Source organism: Cucurbita moschata, unplaced genomic scaffold (assembly GCF_002738365.1).
Source record: "Cucurbita moschata cultivar Rifu unplaced genomic scaffold, Cmos_1.0 Cmo_Scf00078, whole genome shotgun sequence".
NCBI classification, from domain to species: Eukaryota; Viridiplantae; Streptophyta; class Magnoliopsida; order Cucurbitales; family Cucurbitaceae; genus Cucurbita; species Cucurbita moschata.
The window spans coordinates 821,263-843,000 of record NW_019268594.1 but is presented as its reverse complement, the minus strand read 5'-3'; the positions used below and the strand labels follow the sequence as shown (position 1 = coordinate 843,000).

At 34.5% G+C, this 21,738-nt stretch overlaps 1 protein-coding gene across 1 annotated transcript; it reads right to left on the bottom strand.

Moving 5' to 3' along the window:
* Positions 1 to 177: 177 nt before the first annotated feature.
* On the bottom strand, positions 178 to 2,416 carry LOC111438614 (exopolygalacturonase-like). The gene is made up of 4 exons (XM_023076483.1): positions 2,276 to 2,416; positions 1,079 to 1,387; positions 491 to 1,012; positions 178 to 402 (listed from the first exon to the last, which is right to left on the bottom strand). The coding sequence occupies exons 1-4, from the start codon at positions 2,414 to 2,416 to the stop codon at positions 178 to 180; spliced, it is 1,197 nt and encodes a 398-aa protein (XP_022932251.1).
* Positions 2,417 to 21,738: the final 19,322 nt, after the last annotated feature.

The window sequence follows — 21,738 nt, the reverse complement described above, 5'->3', positions numbered from 1 at the left end:
AATTATTTGGGAGACTGCCACAATGCAACTTACAATGTTTCACCACTAGATGTGGAGAGAGATCCCTCCTATTAGGATGCACCCAAAATACTGAAACTACGTTAGACAATCACATTAGTTTTACATTGGGTTCTTAATACTTTTATTTTGAAAACAGTAGAAAGAAAGATAGAGTAATTAAAGACAAGAGGGAGGCCGAAGAGGGCGAGAAGCGGAACCCTCGACGTTTTGGCAAATCGAAGTTGAGGAGCCACTGCCATTGAAGGCTAGGTTGATGTTGTTTAGCACTATGCCTTGGCATGGAAAAACTTGGCTGCATTTCAAAGTTACTGCCAACTGCTCCGATGATGTTCCCCATATGTTTTCGAACTTCACATCTTTAATTTGTATTCTCGACATGCTCTGCAATCATTCGCATTTCGATTTAGAATCATTCGTTATAATGTAATATCAACTTTGGTCGAATCCAAACAAGTTTCAAGATTCGTACCACTTTATTGTTCTTGCACGCATTGTTGGGGCAGTAGTTTTGATCGATCATGATAGGGCGTTCGACATTATACATTTCGACATTCACAAATGTAATATTGCTAACCACACTTGGATATGATTTGGACCATGTTTTGATCTGAACACCATTTGTCGTGCCAACGAATTTGGAGTCTCTTACTGCGATTCCATTAATATTTGGTTCATCTAGGAACTTCCCGAGACTACCGATACTAATTCCATGGCCAGGACCGCAATGAACGTTGGTTATTTTAACGTCCTTACTTCCACGGCCGAACGAGATGCAATCATCTCCCGTGGCAATGAATGAGTTTTTTATGGTGACACCCGTTGACTTGGAAATGTGGATGCCATTCGTGTTAGGACTTTCTCCTGGTGCTATTACTTTAACATTATCAAACACTACGTCATTGCATCCATGCACGTTGAAATGGTAGAGTTTGCTATTTACCGATGTTATGTCCCTGATCCTTAAATTGTTGATTGATTGGAGATTTATAGTCTACGAGAAATCAAACGTTATATTACAACAAATATGTCGAAAACAAATGATAACTTATAGACTCACAATAGGAAGGCGACTGCATGATCCATATTTGCAGGTATTGTAAGGCCAGGCGGTTCGACCTCGGCCAACGAAGCGGCCTAGACCCTTGATAACCAAGTTGTTGACTCCATAGAATTTGAACCAAGAGTAACCTATCGCAAAAGCCTTGTGTGAGGAAGCCAGGAGATCGCCATCAACCTGCAGTTCAATGGTGCCTTTGCAAGGACCTTGAAGCAACACGGGCAAAACCAAGAACCTCCCTACCGCTGGTACCAAAATCACACCACCTCCATTATTTGCACACGCTTCACTCCATGCCGTACGCAAAGCCTACAAATGAAATGCATTAACATTTAAAATTTAAAACTAAGTACTTCTAGCACAATATTTTTCAATTTTGTAATGTGAATAAAACGTATCTAACTGTTATATAAGGGGAGAAAAAACTCCAACCATTCTTCTCTTAAAAAATGGTAACTCCAACAATTCTTCTCTTAAAAATGGTGAAGATTGTTGGGAAGGAGTCCCACCTGGGCTAATTTAGGGAATGATTATGAGTTTATAAGTAAGGAATATATCTCCATTGGGATGAGACCTTTTCGGAAACCAAAAGCAAAACCATGAGAGCTTTTGTTTAAAGTGGACAATATCATATAATTGTGGAGGTTCGTGATTCCTAACATGGTATCAAAGTCATGCCCTTAACTTAACCATGTCAATAGAATCCTCAAGTGTCGAACAAAGGGTGTACTTTGTTTGAGGGCTCCATAAGTCTCAGGGGAGATTTTATAGTGTACTTTGTTCAATGAGAGGATTGTTGGGAGAGAGTCCCACATTGACTTATTTAGGGAATGATCATGAGTTTATCAAGCTAATTTAGAGTATGATCGTGAGTTTATAAGTAAGGAATCATCTCCAGTGATATGTATGCTCAAAGTGGACAATATCATATCATTGTGGAAGTTCGTAATTCCTAACAAAAAAAAAAAAATGCTCGATTACTAATAACTTCTCTTAGAAATGTTCTACGACTAATAACTTCTCAAGATACTCTATGAAAAATAAATTCATATAAAAATACTCCTAAGTTCATGAACTTAGTGTTAACTATTGATTTGATTATCATGAAATAAAGATGGTATGCTATGGATATAATATATTATATAAGAGAATTGAAAGAGAAAAAAAGGGTTTCATAGATTAGTGAAGTTTGTGTACCTTACTGCTATCTGTTCTTCCATCAGGTGTGGCGCCAACTTCAATAATATTGAACACTTTTCTTTTGGCATAGCACTGGGAAATGCAAAGTAGAACAATAATGGACACTATATATCCAATTTCTAATGAACCTAAACCCATTTTGCTGTTTTGTTGCTACTTTTCTGCACTTTTATAACATAGTTGTAATGAACTAAAACAGAAACACTCTCACAACTGACCTATTTATTCCTTTATAGGTCAATTATTTGGTTAGATACTTACCATGTTCATATTATTGCTAAATGTTCATATTTACAACAACGATTGAAATTCTTATGGAAATTAACTCAAAACCTCTTATGCCATATGGAACGAATTGGCGTATCCAAATTCTAAAAGTTGGGTTTGAAAAAATAAGAGTGTACATGGGTTGAGTTGGAGAGATCTTTTGAACTAATCTGAAATTTTGGGTTGGTGATCCGAGCAATTCGAATAGAGTTCACAACCCAACTCAACCCAATTTTCTATTTTTAGAATGGGTTGGGTTAGGTTGGGCTGTGGAGTTGTTATTTTTTAATTATTTTAAAAATATTCTGCTTATCCACCATACATGTTATATTAATAACTAAAATATCATAAAACTCAAATATGAAATATTCAGAAGTCACAATGCATCACTAACATCGGTCACAACGTCAAATATTCTCAATTGTCATAATAATCTTACAAGTAGAGTAAAGTTGGTTTGTAACCTTATTTTCGTGTTGGTCAGGTTGACCCAATAAAAAAGATATCAACCTACGAATTGATTCAAATTTTCAATTTCTCAATATTCAACCGAACCCAAACCTAAATAAAATATAACCCAAACGGTTTAGATTAGATTGTCTGTGTTGATCCGGTTATTAGGTCATATGAACACCTCTCTAAAAGAGAAGCAAAAACTTTGCATGCATGTATTAGAAATTAATTAAGCTATATTCCATGCATAATTTATAATTACTAGATACATGAATTTCTATATTTATGAATTTCTATTTTTATGAATTTCTATATTTTTAAGTTTCTTTTTTTGTTAGAGTACATGAAAAGTATGTATACATGTAATTTAATTTGTTACTTTTTAGAGGTGTCTCTTACAAGATCCTTTCCCTTATTTATAACCAAGCTCAGCAATGCCAATTTAAGTAAATCATACAAAGTTGAATATAACATTTTTTTCTTGTGTACGGTCTCGAGGAAAATCTTATTTTCTTGAAAACGTGAACGTTAGCGTAAAGTATTATATGAGATCAGTGACGTATTGAACAAAATAGTATCAGAGCGAACATTAAACAATGTCATCCAAACATATGCTATAGCCTCATTTTTGTTTTCCAAGGAAATAATTAAAGATGTTGGAGTAAAAAAATAAAAGTTCTTCATAGATCTCGAGATATTTGAGACATTACTTAAAAAGAAAAATTAAAAGACATGATTTTGATCGACCAAAATCTGTTAAAGCAGCATGAGGTGCATTACTGAATCTATATGAACGAGAAGATAAGGTAAAAATGGTGAGATTCCAAGCACTTTGTGCAGATTTTGATACAATTTGAATGAAACGTATTGAAATTATTGAAGACTTTTTCAATCGTGTTATCTTCGTTGTTAATCAATTAAGATCAAGTTGTAAAACAATTGAAGATCTATATGTAACTTCTTGTTTTAGGAAATATTTTATAAATTTAAGAGATAAATTTGAATTGATTGAGTTAATTAAAATTATTGGAATTTAATTAGAGTAAATTAGATTAAAATGAGTAATGTTAAGATAATTAATTTAAAATTTAGTCATCCATTTAAATTTAGATCATAGACAAACATTGGACTTTAATGTCGGAAAATTTAGAGTTCCACTTGGTCAACCTAAATTAGGGTTTGTATTAAAAACATATTAAAGGCCCGTCAAAGTCCACACGTTTGTCAGAATCTATGATAGGGTGCTCGATGTAGTCCTATTTACAAGGACATGATCTTTGGGAGGTCGTTGGCAAAAGTGAAACAACGCTGTCAGAAGAGCACTCTAATGGCACCATGCGCAAACGGAGAATCAAAGCAGGTAAAACGATGTTTGTCTTGAAAACCATAATCGAAGAAGAAATGTTAGAACACATTTTGGATGACAAGACACCAAAAGAAGCATGGGACACGTTCGTGATGTTGTTCTCAAAGAAGAACGATATGAGGCTACTACTTCTGGAGAACGTGCGATTATTAATCTCACAACGTGACATGATGAATGCTTAGTACTTTCACAAAGTCAAGTCGATCTATCGGGAGATTATTGAACTTGACCTGAAATCTGCCATTGGAGAAGCTCGAATGAAGAGGATCATTATCCATGGATTGCGACTAGAATATAGAAGCTTTGTTATTGTTGTACAAGGATGACCCGCTCAACCATCACTTGTAGATTTAAAAATATGCTAGTCAGCGAAGAAGTCATGACTAAACAAGTGGAAGGCATCACATTAAAGGGTGAAGAAGAATCACTCTAAACAAGTGAAAGAGAACAACAATAAACCGTCTACCAAACGTGGATACAAAATTGGTGACAAGGGAAGAAGTTACCAAGGAACTGCACAACTAGGGAGAGCTCAGAAGAACGACAACAAGAGCTCTCATGGGAAGAGATTTAAAGGTATTTGCTATAATTGCGGGAAGAAGGGCCACATGTCCAAGGATTCTTGATCCAACATGGAGATGGAGGAGGAGTGGGATGTAGAGGCAATATGTTTCATAAAAGAAGAAGAGCTAGTGCTCATGGCGATGATTAAAGAGGATATCGAGTACGAGGATGACTAGATCATTGATTTAGTATATTCAAACCACATGATTGACGATCAAAGTAGTGCAATGGAAGCAGGGTGGCCCTCAGATAAGAGGATGTATTACTAGTCTTGGACAACATTGAAGAAATTCTTCCACAGAAGATTAGGGAGCAAACTGTACACATTTTCCTAAGTGTTGATGTTCTTGAAGATCCTAGGGAGCAAACTGTACACATTTTCCTAAGTGTTGATGTTCTTGAAGATCCAAGTGACACTAATGTTAGTGAGCAAGAAGTGACTCAGTCAAGTGAACTTGGTGCAAATGAAATGGCACCTCAACAACTTAGATAGTCAGAATGAAGAAACATCACAAAATACGGCTTGACACCAATAGAGGGAGAAATTATAGCCTTGGAGCATAATCAGACATAGGAACTAGTATCAAGACCAGGAGATGTCGAATCCATTTATTGCAAATGGATTTAAAAAATAAAATGTACCTCAAATGGATCAATCAAGAGATACAATGCTCAGACTATAACTCTAGGGTTCTCCCAATAATATAGACTAGATTATGATGAAACGTTTAGTCTAGTGGCGAATATCACTATCGTACAGGTTCCTCCAGCACTTGCGGTAAATAAAGATTGAAAATTAAGGTAGATGGATATGAAGAATGCTTTTCGGCATTGAGAGTTGGACCGGAGAATCTACATGAACCAACCAAATGGATTTGAAAATGAAATCAGAGTCATTAGTCAGTACATGCAAAGTTCGAAGAAGTCTCATTTGGATGCATCTTGACAAATCTTGCAATATATCAAAAGTAAAACCGATCATGGTCTTTTGTACAAAAGAAGTAACGATTGCAAACTAGCTAGATATTGTGATGCTAACCATGCAGGAGGCCACGATACCCGAAGATCAATCACTTGGTATGTGTTCAAGCTTGGTTCGAGAATAATTTTGTGTCGTAGCAAAAAACAAACAGCAATATCATTATCAACTACAGAAGCGGAGTACAGAGGCTGAAACTCTTAACAAAGGATTTACATTAGAAAATTAACTATCTAATACCACTTCATTGCGACAAACAATCTGCGGTCCGCCCCAAATTTTCTGCTAGAACAAAACATGTGGAGATGCATTACCATTTTATTAAAGAGAACATCTTCAAGGAAGAATAGGGATGACCAAGTGACAAACTTGTTTACAAGAGGGCTGAAACACGGACAAATATGAGGGCTTTCCAAGGGAGAATACTAAAATATCATCACTAATTCGATAGGGTCAAGCTTAATAATTTTATGAGTCAATTATATTTTATTTTAGAAAAATGATTTAGATATGTCAGGAATATAGATATCTAGATATTTTAAGAAAATAATTTAGGTACCTTGAACCAGAGTCAACAAACAAACCAAAAAAAAAAAAAAAACCTAAGAGACTATTTAAGAGGGAGGGGAGAGTTTCTTCCCACCAAGGAACTAAGTACTAAACTTTTCAATTTCCATTGTTATTGTGACTAAAGCACCTATGTGAAGTCTATTTATAGGAAAAAGTTGTAACGAAGTTTCTTAATTCAGTTAATAACTACTTGCCATTCTGAAAACAAATTACTAACCATTTTTTCAAACTTACTACACAAATTGGGCTACAAAGCTTATTAACTCACACTATCCCCATAAACCTGACTTTACTCAAGATTCTTTCCTTAAGCAACTCCTTCATGTTTGCATATTTAACTTTTGCTAGGGTCTTGACGAGAGTATCTGTATGTTACTCTTTAATCTTATTTTTGCATGTTCACTGATCAACTCTATCTTCTTTAGTAGAAATTTGATTCCGCACCATGCAATTTCTTCCAACTCCCCTCTTCTATGCAAGAACTTCATCATCAAACTTGCATGTAGAAACTTCTGGTAAAGTACTCATTTATTTCTTAATCCTCCTCTTTTGTAATACAAGTTCTTCAAAATTTTTGGGGACACCATTAGTCTCAAACAAGTTTGATGAAGCAATTAGGTATTTAGTAGAGTGAGGTTGAACAAATTGGTAATTGTCACCATTGGATTCTTGTTTCTTTTTATGTTTTCTCTAGGCCTCTTCAATGGAGACGACAAGTTCTATATCCCATTTTTCTTATGGTCCGGTGGCATTTCTCTAAGCCTCCTTCATTGAGATGATAAATTTGATAAAGTCACAACAATTACTAACAATTACCTCCTTGGTTGAGATGACAATTACCAAAATTTTTGTCGTCTCAACAAAAGAGACCTAAGTATTCAGTAGAGTGGGTTTGACAAGTTGATAATTATCACCCTTGTCATCATTAGATTCTTGTTTATTTTTATGTTTTCTCTAGGCTTTTTTGGGTTGAGACGACAAGTTCTATATCTCATTTTTTTTATGGTCTAGTGACATTTATTTAGGCTTTCTTGGTTGAGATGATAAATCTGATAAAGTTACAACATTTTTCTCAGTACTCTCAGTACTGCTTCATTGATTTAAGTGTCATGCAGTAGGATACCCATCTTATGATAGGAAAAGCTACGTGGATGAGCAGAAATAACACTAGACTTACGTTTGATTAGGGAATGATTTTATGAGCTTGAAATTTTTTTTTGTTCATAATTGTAGTACCTCCATTCCCTTAAGAAAATAGTGGAGAAGGAAAGTCGCTAAATGTCACTTTCATCGTATTATCACTGGATCATCCCATAGCTTAAAAATGGTATCAATTGAAATCATGGCACGAATGGTAGGAGATTTATTGAAATCATTGAATTCGAAATATGGTAAACGGGCTCCAGGGTGGGGAACTACTCTTTTGATGGGTGTAGCAATAGATTTATTTGCGATATTCCTATTTATTATTTTGGAGATTTATAATTCTTCTATTTTACTTGTAACTTTTCAATAAAAAGTAAAGTTTAAAGCAGGTAGGTTTCATTTTTAAGGTTTTAACATAGTTATAAAAAATTGAAATGTTAATATCAAGGTCATCATAAATATTTATAAGCTTTTCTTTGTCGACTTAAGTAGCTCCATTTTTTTCTTAGCTTTTTTTCTTCAATTCCTTCTTCCATTTCTTTCTGTCAATGTCAATGGAGACTTCTAGATATTAAATGATTTTTTTTTTTTTTTTATCGTTTTACTTTTATTAATAGGTCTCCATTTTTATTTAATATCTTGAGGAACGATTGATAACTCCACTTTGCTCTTTTATTCTATTATTTGGCTAAGGCAAGTAATATTACTTTTCAAGCTCGAGATATACTATACCTTGATCAATAGATGTTGATGGTTATTCTTACACTACAAAAGATGGATCAATTGTGATGTCTCACCTTGATTGAGAAGGAGAACAAAACACCATTTACAAGCGTGTGGAAACCTTCCCCTAGCAGACGCGTTTTAAAGCATTGACGAGAAGCTTGAAAGGGAAAGCCCAAAGAGGATAATATCTGCTAGCGGTGGGCTTGTGCCGTTACAACAAGATGGATCCTTTGTCTTGGATTAACATAGTTGATCCATCACAAAATTTTATGTTTTCAATGAGTTTCTGATCCACCTCCTTGAACTTTTCTCTATTGTCGGTCACGTGATTTCTCGTTTCATTGTTTAGGTTCAGATGTTGGCATCTACTTAGTCTTTTCTATATACGAGGAGGTTCACCAATAACCTTCTCTCCACTGAGAGTATCAATAGGTTAGACATATTCTTAGTCAACATTAGTACGGGGTTTTCATCATGCATGAATGTGAGGTTTGCCGCCTCAACACGCTTTTTGTTGCGGCACTCCGCCCACACAATGTCCATATTTTCTACAAGAGTAAAATTTGATCATGCTTTTGTCCTTTCCAGGGTTGGCATCCTCATGGGTTAGGATATTGCCAGGGCCTCCTTTGTCGCCATGTCCATAGCCATGAATGGGACCATGACCACGTCCTTTGTTTTCCTTGTTGTGCTAGTCGCGTCCTTTCGTATCTAAAGAAGGATCAACCATATATTTCTTTTTCATCTGTACGAGTCACTTCTCGTGTGTGAGCAAGATGTACTTCTCCTCCTTTATATTGTCGTAGTCGTGATGTCTCTTCTCATGGGTCTTGACACGACCAACCACCTCCTTAACCGACATGTTGTTGAGGTATCCAAACTGCTTGATGAAAGTAACAATCTGCATGAATCTCAGGAGGCGACTTGAAGGAACTTCTTGACAACGAGATCTTTTCCACCTTTTCGCCTAATAAACGAATGTTGGTGACAAACGTCATCAACTTCGTGGAAAGTTCATCTACCGACTCACCATCCTTCATACAAATATTCTCAAACTCACTCGCTGAGGTTTGCACCTTTTCATCCTTGGCATGTTCCACACCTTATGCTTTGTTTGTAATGTCTCACACGCTGCCTTTGCTGAGTCCTTCTTTGCCAACATGAGAAGGACGTCCTCCAGAACTGCTGAGTAGATGGCATCAAAAGTCATACTTTTTTTATGCTCCTCTGTCGTCATCATGCTCGATGGTGTCCCACATGCCTTGTACCTGTAAATTAACATGCATCTTTATCGATCATGCTGCGTCGTTACTCTTTGTGAGTAACGGGTACTAGAGTATTACATTCTCCATCTTTTTTGTCATGACCCAATTTTGGAGGTTTCAAGAAATCGGACTACGATGAAAAAAAAAAAACGAAATCTAATACAAATAAAACAAAATCAAAATAAAGCAAAACATTGAAAATGGGAAAAATACAGTAAGATTTCACTCGATTTTAAAAGGCATACAACACCCTAACAAGAATACAACTGACTGACGCCCCAGGTAGACATCCCTCTACCACAGTGCAACTCGCAGCACCTCTCCACCTCGACCAGTACCTGAAAAAGAAAGGGGAAAAGGGAGTGAGTATAAAAAAAATACTCAGTAAGCAACCTACTTGTAGGCTCTCATTGCTTCATTCTCCTAGTAGGTTTCCACGACTTTCCATTTGATCTATATGAAGTTCTAATTGATTGCTCATTGATCGTCTACCCGTGTAGTCCCTAGTCCCACTTCGAGACTGATTTATGGTGTCACGACGTCAGCCTTGACCTGTTCCTACACTTGGTAGAAATTGATAAGGTAACCCTAATGCTTAGCCCAACGATCCAGACTTTTGTTGAAGCAAGAACCCTTGAATCAAAATAATTAACACCCTTAGACAAAATTTGGATCAACCAAGAGATAAAAGAATTAGATTACCTCTTATGATTGAAGATTTAGAAGCAAGATTTGAAAACCTTGTTCTAAATTGGGTCACTCCACAATCGAACTTAATCAAGGCTTGATTGAATGGCTCGGATGCAATTTTACTACAACACTGCTTGAAACTTAGGAATGACAAATATGATGCTCATTTCTAAGGGAAACGTCTCAATTTGTGATCTGAATTACATTCATCCATGAATCTCATTTTTACATAACATACTGTGGGTATTTATAGTCTCCTGAGAAAAGACATTTGTGGTCGAGATTTAATCTCGATCCCTTAATCTCCACAAAATATGAAGTCAAATTGATCATTTGACCCTCAAGGAGACAGACTTGAAATCAATTGGCCTTTGCCTGTTTAGGTGTCTATTCGGAACACTGTGATTCTTATTATCATCTCCCTCTTCAAAAGGATTCGTCCTCGAATCAGAAAAAATCATCACCTCCTTTTGCAATATTTTGATCAAATCTACCAGCTTCACTCACAAAAATATTAGAGAAATTTTGTTTCTCAATTCTCTCCTTCACCTCCTTAATTATGTTTTGTTCAAATCTGCCTACTTCACTCACAAGAGTATTAGAAGAAATAGGAAGCAAATGAGGTGGATTAAATCCATAAACTATTTCATTAAAGAATAAGTCAGCAACATGTTTTGCATCATCCATTTTATTGCATGCAATAAAATGAGTCATTTTAATAAATTTATCTACCACAACAAAAATACTATCTTTACCCTCTTTAGTGTGTAGTAAACCAAGAACAAATTTCATAGATATATTAGACCAAGGTTTGTTACGTACATTGAAAGGAGTATATAATCTGTTTGGTTGTGATCTAGATTTAGCTTTTTCTGTTTAAAATATTGACTACAATACTTATGAACATCATGCTTCATCTTCGGTTAAAATAAGTGTTTATGCAACCTCTTATAAACTTTATTAATCCTAAGATGTCCCATTAAGGCACAACCTTATGCTTCTCTCAAAAGCAAATATTTCAAACAACATCTAGGAATACAAAACATACTTTTCTTAATTAAAAATTTATGAAACACATAATAATCATCCACAACTTTTTTTTGCAAGACAAGATGCATAAATAGTTTTGAAGTCTTGGTCATCTCTATATAATTATGTAACATGGATTTGAGCAGAAGTAAAGAGATCGCACCTTTTAGATAACACATCAGCTACCATATTATCCTTACCTTGCTTATATTTGATGACATACGAAAATGTTTCAATAAATTCCACCCACTTTGCACGTTTATGGTTCAGTTTGCTTTGACCTTTTGAATACTTCAAGCTTTTATGATGAAAGTGGATCACAAATTCTCTAGGCCATAAGTAGTGTTGCCACACCTCCAATATATTAACTAAAGCAAGCAATTCTTTATCATAGGTAGGATAGTTCAATGCTGACTCATTTAGCTTTTCACTAAAATACATTAAGGGTTTTCCATCTTGAATTATAACAACACGTATGCCCAAACCACATGCATCACATACAATTTCAAAAGTTTTATTAAAGCTAGGCAAAACAAATAATGGTGCATTGCTTGATTTCGTCCCAAGAAAATTGAATGCATTTTCTTGTATTTCCCCATTTAAAAACAATATTATTTTTCACCAAATTCAATAGTGCAGCTATGATACTAAAATTCTCTATAAATCTCCGGTAGAAACTAGCTAACCCATTAAAACTCCTAACTTTACTTGCATTTTTTGCGGTTCTCTCTCTTCATCTACTTTTACTTCTACTCTATTTTCTACTTTTACTTCTACTCTATTTTTACCAACTATACAGATAAGAAAGTGAACTTTTTTCATGCAAAAACTACCCTTACTAAAATTAAAGTTCTCTCTATAATCAAAACTAACTTAACGTGTGGAATTATAATATCATCAATAAAAACAACAACATACTTTCTCAGATATTTTCTCAAAACATTATAAATTAAGCACATAGGCGTACTAGGAGCATTAGTTAACCCAAAAAGCATAACAAGTCATTCATATCATCCAAACTTAATTTTGAAAGTTGTTTTCCATTCATCTTGTACATGCATTCTAATTTGATGGTATTCATATTTCAAAATAATCTTTATAAATAGACATGAATTATGCAATAAATCAAGTATATCGTCTATCCTAGGAATAGGATGTCGATACTTAACAGTGATTTTGTTGATAACTCTATTATCCATGCACATGTGCCAAGTTTCATCTTTCTTTGGCGCTAATAAGTCTCGTATAGAACATGGACTTAAACTTTCTCGTATATAGCCCTTCTCCATGAGCTTCTCCACTTGCCTTTAAATTTCTTTTAGTCTTAGTTGGATTAACTCTATAAGCTGGCTTATTAGGAATGACAGACCCTGGAATGAAGTTTACTTGATGTTCAGTACCTCTAATGGGAGGTAGTTCTTTAGGTACTTCATCTTGAAATATGTCTTCAAATTCCTTGTAAAAGAGATTGAAACACACTAGGCAAAGACAAATTGTTATCGTTAGAGACCAAATATCCTTCCTTGTACATAAGTACAAAGATTGATTTTTGTGAAAACCTCATGACCTCTCCAACTCTAGCCAAACAACTCTCTTTCTTTCTTTCTTCAACTTCCCCCTTTTTTCTTTTTTTCATTCTTCTTTTCACTATTTTTTCTCTTTGATTTTTCTCTATTTTTTCACTCAACTCTTGGGTTGGAATTTGCAACCTTTTGATCAACATGATACTTACAACATTGGTGCAACTTTCACTATCAATGACAAGACTACAAGCAGTCCCCTTGACTAAACACCGTGTGTAAAACAAGTTGTCTCTTTGATCATCAACATCATTGTCCGTAACTTGAGTTTTAACAAGTCTTCTTGTAATAAGTGTCATATGACTCCCATCTCCCAATTTCTTCTCTTTCTTTTGGATTTCTTAAACTAGCTCATTGATCACCCCTCCACTTCCCTCGTCTTGGCTCATGATTGCACAAACAGTTGTTAAATATGCTTTGAACCTCACACACTCAATTCATTGATTTTACACTTAGGAACACTCGTGTTTATTACACACAATGGTAGACTATTTCGGAAAGTGACTAAATTATGATCAAGGTAGGCTAATATATGGTTAAAACAATTCTTATGGTAGTGAGCTATTCAAGACAATTAAGGCAAGGTAATTATGAAGTAACAACAAAATAAAACAAGAAATGATCCCTGAAAAAAAGAATAACACAAAGAGAGGTCGTGAAGATTTTGAGAATGATCTAACTTTCTTTTTTACGGAATTCAAACAAAATTAGAAGTTATCTTTGAGTTTAAATATTGAAAGAACAATATCAACCCAATGGTTTCAGATTTAGATTGTTTAGGAAAAATGGGAATTGGAGTTGATGTGATTTTCAAATAAATGTTCAAATGGTCTAGTAATAAGGATTTATAACCACAATATTAAGAACAAATATGATAGAATTTTTTTTTTAAGATCTAAATATAATCTTTAGTATGAAAATGAGAACAAAGTGAGAAGATGATAAAAGATGGTGGAAATGGCAGCAAGAAAATAAAATGACAAAGAAAATATAAAGAATAACAAAATGAAAGATAAAATCAATTCTAGAGTCGCCACAAATATGCAACCTAGGCTTTGATACAAATTGATAAGGCAACCCTAATCCTCAATTCAATGATACAAGCTTTTATTGAAGCAAGAACCTTTGATCAAAGTAATTAACACCTCCTTATACAAAATTGGGATCAATTAAGAGATAATGCTAGAATTAGACTACCTCCTACGATCGAAAATCTAGAAGCAAGATTTGGAAACCTTGTTTTAAATTGAGTCACTCCACAATCGAACTCCACAATCGAACTAAGGCTTGATTGAATGGCTTGGATGCAATTCTACACAAGAATGACTTGAAACTTAGAAATAACAAATATTAATGCTCGAATTTATGAGGGAAATGTCTCAATTTGAAATCTAAATTACATTCATCCATGAATCTCATTCTTACATAACATATTGTGAGTATTTATAGTCTCCCGACAAAAGATGCTTGTGGCCGGGATTAAATCCCAATCCCCTTTAATCTCCATAAAAAACAAAGTCAAATTGATGATTTGACCCTTACATAATTTATTAAATTAAAAATAATACTTTCCAACCAATGTTGATAAGCTTGAGTTGCTAAGGAGATAGACTTGAAATCAATTGGGCATTGCCTGCTTAGGTGTCCATTTGGAACACTGCGATTCTTATTAGAAATGTTCATACTAAACCACCTATCTGCGTAGTCCCTGATCTCTTATAAGACCGGTTTACGAAGTTGCAGCTTGACACCTATCAGCGTAGTCAATAGTCCAACTAGGATTGGTTTACAAGTCTGATTATTTCTACACTTATAGGGGTCCATGTCTTGAGCTAACTACCCATGTAGTCTCTAGTTCTTCTCAAGAACTGATTTAATGGGATTAGAGTGTCACCCTGTCCTTACTCTACACTCAATAGTAACTCAACTTGTTTCATCATTTTCTCAATTCCAAGACTCAATCCCTAGGTGCACATAGGTCTAACCTCTAGTTCTAGATATAAACCGCACTAACTATAGTGCCCTATTTTTTTTTTTTATTGTGGTCTTGATGCATGATCTATTAGGAAAATATACCAATATACCTATCAGTTGTCTTGCCTAGAGTTCTCTCCAAGAACCACCCCCTCACGTCAATCCCACGAGCCTCTTATCCATTCTCATTCGATCAGGGTGGGGGAACAAGTAAAAATAGAAAAAATCACATTGGGTCTAGGGATAATCAGGCTCGAACCGATGAATTCCACCACGTCAAGGCAACACCCTACCGCTGAGTTATATCCCTTCCCTTGCCCCCATCGAGAAATAGAACCGACTAATCTTAAGGCAAAGGAGTGAGAAACTTAATGCCACTATTCTTGAACAACTTGGAATTGGGTCTTCCAAACACATAAATCATGTCTACCCATTCACAGTTTTTATTTAAGAAGGTATTCCTACCAAGCCTTAATGCATGAAAATAATAACATAAAGCATACACACAATCAAACAATCAAACAAGCTCGACGGGGAGATAACATCCATCAATCACATGGAGCACAGATCAGAATATCCCTTCTTCCATCATACCACAATGAAAAACATTAAATTAGACATGCTTCTCAATTATCTTGTTCGAAGGGCAATTTCATAAATTTATAATACACGTGTCATAATCACCAAAATTATTCATTCTAGATCCTAAATACACATTCTAACCACCTAAGGTTCATCATGCATGCCTTCTAGCTTGTCCAAGCGATCCCTATAAGTATTACTTCACTAAAATCTAGGTGGTTACTTACCATAATGAAGCGTGTCCTTTGAAGCATGTTTTTCCGCTAGTTGGGAGTTCCAAATTTCTTGATAGTTCCAGAATGAAGTCAAATTTGGGCCAATATCAAAATCGAGACAAAAATCAGTCGAATGGGAGTCAAATCAGCTTAAAAAAGAGTCTCACACATCAATTCACGTGCCCCACACGCCTAAGAAATCTTCCACACGCATAGTCACACGCACGTACGAATGTGCCTGAGGGGGGAGGACACGTGCTCTCATGCTACCACATGGCGTGAGGGGGTTGGACTGTCCGAGGTCGAGGGCCTGGGTTCGAATCTGGAGGCGCGAAGGTTCCTTATTTTTTTCACAACGCGACACGTGGTGGACAGTGATTAGGTGTTGAACCAGGTCTGCATTCCGGGTCGAGTGCGGTTATCGGGTCTTCAATTCCTTGCCTAACACGTGTCGCTTCGTCGTGCTTCTTCTTCCTCCTCGGCGCTGCAATTTCCAGAAGATCAATTATTTATTATTTATTTTTTTATATTTTGGTATTTCTTTCGATGCAACTCGGATCAGCACGATTCCTTCACAAGATTTGTAGTGTTTATATCCATCTGTACATAGGTATTTTTTTTAGTAATTTATTTCTAATCACAAAGATAATTAACCTAGTTCAAAGTTGGCAAGAAACATCAATACCTACCTTCTTTGAATCTTACCATAAATAGATGGCATTTAAATCTTACCATTCAAATCCTCAATATTTCACAACAAAGAACTAACTTGTTTCCAATTATTTGAAGTTTGAGGTTATCAAATTATTAATAATTATATGAAATCAAATAAAATGGACCATATAAAAAAAATTTGAATATTTTTCTTAAATTCATAACTATGTAGGACCTATATTGGAAAATATTGGAAAATTTATTTAGTGTATCACCAAAATATGACTTACACGGTTAGGACCCTATATTTTTACTTACCTAGAGTCGTTACCATTATTGTAACGTAATCCTTTCTATGCAGAAATAATGTTTAAATTTTTTCATAAAACATAAACTTTATCTTATGGACTTATGTGTTCAAAAACATATTTAAAACGACACAACAAAGGAGTAAATAAAATAAATAAACGTTTAAATTAAAAACATCATATTCTAGCCTATGTCTAAGAAAATAAATACGACTATCTTATGCATGTGTCATGGTCCCGAGTTGCGATGTTATCATCAGCCGTATAAGGATATTTTGCCTTTACAGAAATAGAAGTAGCACGTGGCTTGAGTATTTAAAGAAATATTGACCCCACTATTAGGGTTAAATGCAAACACAACAATTTCATAAATGGGACCTATCATAATAGTCTATTTTCTTACATGGCGTCTATCCTAATGGGAAATTGAGATGTGTACTTAATTTCCTTACACACGGTCCACACGTGCGAGTATGAACCCACCAGTCGGCTCGCACACCTCATGGACCTCTTTTTGGTAACCTTTAATATAGAGAATGGATCTTGAAGGTTCGCCCACGTGTATGTAGCCAAAACTTCATGTGTAACCTCATGGCATGAAGCCAATTTCCATTCGCACACATGTAATCTTATGGACCAACTTAAGCCAAAACTTCCTAGAACCTAGAAAAAAAATCATGATAACCTAGTGTAGGATTTGATGCGATGAGCGCCTACAAGTACGTTGATTAATGAATATTTTTTATACTCACCAAATTTTACATTTCTTTTTAGGTATTTGAAGATCGTTGTTCTAGATGAGTGAGCATTTGTAGACCGTGCGGTCACAAATAGGGTTAACCTAGGGCGTTGGAGGAGCGAGAGTATTGTTTAAATTTAAATCTCAATCTCTTATCCCGTTTAGTAATAAACTTGAAAATAACTTTTTTAAATTGTTCACAACTCTTGTACGTTTTTTTTTTTTTTTTTACATTTTGTCTATCTTTTTTGTCATAGTTCGAGATTTGAAACCTCGAAAATTGGGTTGTGAGAATATGACCCTTGGGTCGATCAAAATGTGCATACCACACTTTCTCCTCTATAGAATCGAGAATGCTCTCTAGACCTCTCCAATCCCTTAGCGATTTTCGTTTAAGAAGCTCTCACAAACATTGACATTCATAACTAGAAAGACATCGTGGAAGAATAAGAGACTCAACTATTGAAAGAGTTAGAATACGAAGATTGAAACCCACAAAAAAAATTTTCCATAGTTCTTCCATGTAAGTTTTCTTATTTTTTTTTTAAAATTTATGTTTAATTCTAATAAAATAGAAGTCGATTTCATTATTTCTGGCTAGGTTAATGAACATTATTCTTAGCAATTAGCAAGCATATTTCTTTGTTCTATTTCTAAAAGTAGGTCGTAGTGTTTTATCTTATCCACTCCTCTTTCTTCTAACATTATTTCCCTAATTCAATCTCTTGAATTTAATATATTTTTTTTAATCATAAAAATCTTCAAAATCTTAAAAGATATTTGATTCAAAATAAAAAAAAAAAGATTTTATAAGTTAAATGAATCCGGCCCATTTTGTACATAATTCATGAATATGGATTCAACTTTTTATGGAATTTTTGTTGGCTTAAATTCATGAAACACTTGTCGAAATGACCAAATCCACATTAAGGTTCAATGGTACTTATAAATTCTGAAGCACCTTTGCTGAATAATAATGCTCTAAAAAAATTTCATATTTATTAACCTAGCTTAAAATTTTGTATTTGGTAGTTTAGAAAGAGGCTAGACCAAAAACCATAGAACAAGGCTGAATTGAATAGGACCGAGTCCCAAACAATTGAACCAGCTTCAACATTCAACACACAATCATGTACGATTGGGCGCTTGTTCTGTGTTAACCCAACGGTGCAATCAAAGGGTTGAAAAAGTATAAACTAAAAAGTAATAATCTACTCAATTGAGCTGTGTTTATAAATTTTGAGGGTTATCAAAATAACAAGAACTAACATAATCAAAGGCTTAATCCATACAATAATGGAAGAAAGTTTGATGGGATGGATGTCTATCTAATCCTTTCCTCGACCCAACACTCTTATAAGGAACAACGAAAAAACACAGTAATTAAAGGCAAGAGGAAGGAATTTGTTTGCCAAAAGCAGAGCCGTTCACATTGTCACAAATGGAAGTTGGTTCGCCATCACCTTTAAAGGAGAGGTTAATGTCTTGTAACACTATGCCTTGGCATGGAAGAACTTGGCTGCATTCAAAATTTACTGCCACTTGGGATGTTGAACTCCCCCTTATGCCTTCATATCTCACGTCTCTAATCTGCACTTTTGAGTTACTCTGTCAACCACAAACCACATTATTTTAGAATCATCCACTATTTATAGGTTTATTAAAATCAAACGATATATACCATTTTATGTTCATCGCAATCAGTGCAATATTTTTGATCAATGATGATAGGATTTTTTACATCCTTCATTTCGAGATTGAGAAAAGTGATCTTGCTCACAGAACTAGAAAATGAAGTTGACCATGTTTTGATCCTCACACCGTTGTCTGTGCCAACAAATGTGGAGTCTCTTACTGTGACTTCAGAGACATCTTCTTCATTTGGATACTTTCCGAGGCTACCGATGCTAATTCCATGACCTGGACCACACTGGACGTCTGTTATGTTGATGAATTTACTTCCAGGGCCTAGAGAGATGCAATCGTCTCCGGTGCCAATCACTGAATGCATAATATTGATACCACTTGACTCGGAAATGTGAATTCCATCTGTATTGGGGCTATCTGCCGGAGCTATGATTGTAACGTGATCAAACGTAACATCACGACATCCATTCAAACCAAAATGGAATAATTTGCTATTGGACGATGTTATCTTTGAAATTCTCGCAGTGTTGACACTAGAAAGTTTCATCGACTACATTGAATCAATCGTTAGATTATGCATATGTATATTTTGGTGTAGTTTTAAATGTAAAATGATAGCATCATTTAACTATCAACATAACAAATCAATTTTTTTTTTATCACTTAAACATAAAAATGGACTTACAATTGGACGATTAGAAGTGTCGGATTGCCAAGCTGAAGAACCGCCACCGTTCAAGCTGCCAGAACCGTCAACGAAAAAGTTGTCGACATCGGAGATACTCAACCAGTATTCACCAGTGGCGAAATTCTTGCTGACAGGAGCCAACAATTCACCATTAATATGCAGACCAATGGATCCTTTGCATGGACCTTCAAGCACTAATGGTAAAACCAAAAAGCTCCCCTCTGGTACTAAAACTACACCATATCGGTTATATCCACAAGCTTCCCTCCATGCCTCACTTAGTGCCTATACAAACCAAGTAACCTTTTATCATGTAATTTCAACAAAATAACTTAAATTTTAAATTTACATTTACATATTTATCACTAAACATAAAATATATATTTTTTAATTTCAAAGATTTGGTTTGGATATTTGTATACATGAAATAGAAATTAAAGCAAAACTGAGAAAAAAAAATGTATCCCATTTTGAAAATGATATTTCTAAATTAATGCTTCTAACGATTCTTAAGTTGTTTGAATTGAGTTTTGATGTTTTTATGATTTATAAGAAAGCAAAATTTTACCTTCGTGCTATCAGTTTTTCCATCTGCTGTTGCACCAAATTGGATGATATTGAACTCTTTAGATTGAGAATAACATTTAGGAACGGAAAGTAAGATGATAAAGAATACTAAACATTCCATATCCGATGAATTCAAACTCATTTTTCTCTTTTCTCTAAGATGCCTCATTTTTGTAATCTACTTTTCTTCATTTTTATAACAAAATTTTAACACAAAAAAAGGAAGGCCAACTCAGATTTTATTCTTTTATTGTAACCTAGTGTAATTGAATTTATGTCAATCAAGTTTTTAAGGAAAAACATCTTTCTTATATTCCTAACTGTTCTAGAGATTACTAAATCTGTCGGGGGAAGTTAAGAGATTTCTATTAATTTACTATGGAGCCATAACAACCACTTGGAAAAAAATATAGAACTTCCTTGCTAGTAGTTCTTAAACTAGTCCACCTCTATTATTTGTATATGATTGGCTCCATATCATAATCAAACGTCTACAAAAACAAATGTCCCACCCTAGTTTTCGAGATTTTGACTCAAGGATTGCGATATGACTAACTATGATAAATAAGATAAAATTTTGTACGAGCTTAAAAAATAACGTCAGAACATTTAAAAGATTGAAACAAAAAAAAGTTACATATCATGAACGTTTAAAAGTTTATTACAAAATAAAAACGAAGGAATAGTATACAAAAGTAAAGGACAATAACCCATGACACAGAATTAACGCCCCACGATGACACTCATCTACGTCCACGTAGCTCTTCAATGCTTCCCCACGGTGACCATCAATCAGTAGTCCCCTAACAAAGAAAAGTACTTTTTGGTTCGTATAAATATACTAAGTAAATAATCTATTTGTAGACTCTAATCTTACCTAGTAAATTGCCACAATCTTTCATCTCGACTTTTGTAATAGCCCCAAAAAATAATAATAATAATAAAAATAAAAATAATAAACAAATAAAAATAATTATAAAAAAATAGATACGTCAAAATAATAATAATAGTAATAATAATAATTCACAAATAACTAACTAAAAAGGATTACATAAAAATAAAAATAAAAATAAAATTTACCCTCCTCTCTCCACTAACCTCTCATCCCAATCTCATCCTCTTTCCTCATCCCAAAAAAATTAACAGAAAAAAATGTCAGATTTGAGAAAAAGTAAAATGGTGTTAACAAAAGATACGATGCAGATTTACATGGAGAGATTTTGGTCTGTTATTACGCTAAAATCCTATCTCAGATTTCTTTTTTCCTTGTTATGGTTATAAGTAACTTAGGATCAAATCTTCTTTCATATTTTACTAGATCCTGTAATAATAATTAGATCTCATATTCAATTAATTAGATCTTTGGTTAGCATTATAAAATTTTAGTTGGGAGATCTATAAATTGACAAGTAGTAGCCAAACAATCTATTAAAATCAGCCAATAATATTTG

What these genes read in the sequence shown, in the direction of transcription:
- LOC111438614 (XM_023076483.1), bottom strand. Translation starts at nt 2,416, where the DNA reads ATGGGTTTAGGTTCATTAGAAATTGGATATATAGTGTCCATTATTGTT. An exon ending in CATGCAGTCGCCTTCCTATT is followed by an intron (nt 1,013 to 1,078) that starts GTGAGTCTATAA and finishes GATTTCTCGTAG; the next exon opens with ACTATAAATCTCCAATCAAT. An exon ending in CGTGCAAGAACAATAAAGTG is followed by an intron (nt 403 to 490) that starts GTACGAATCTTG and finishes GAATGATTGCAG; the next exon opens with AGCATGTCGAGAATACAAAT.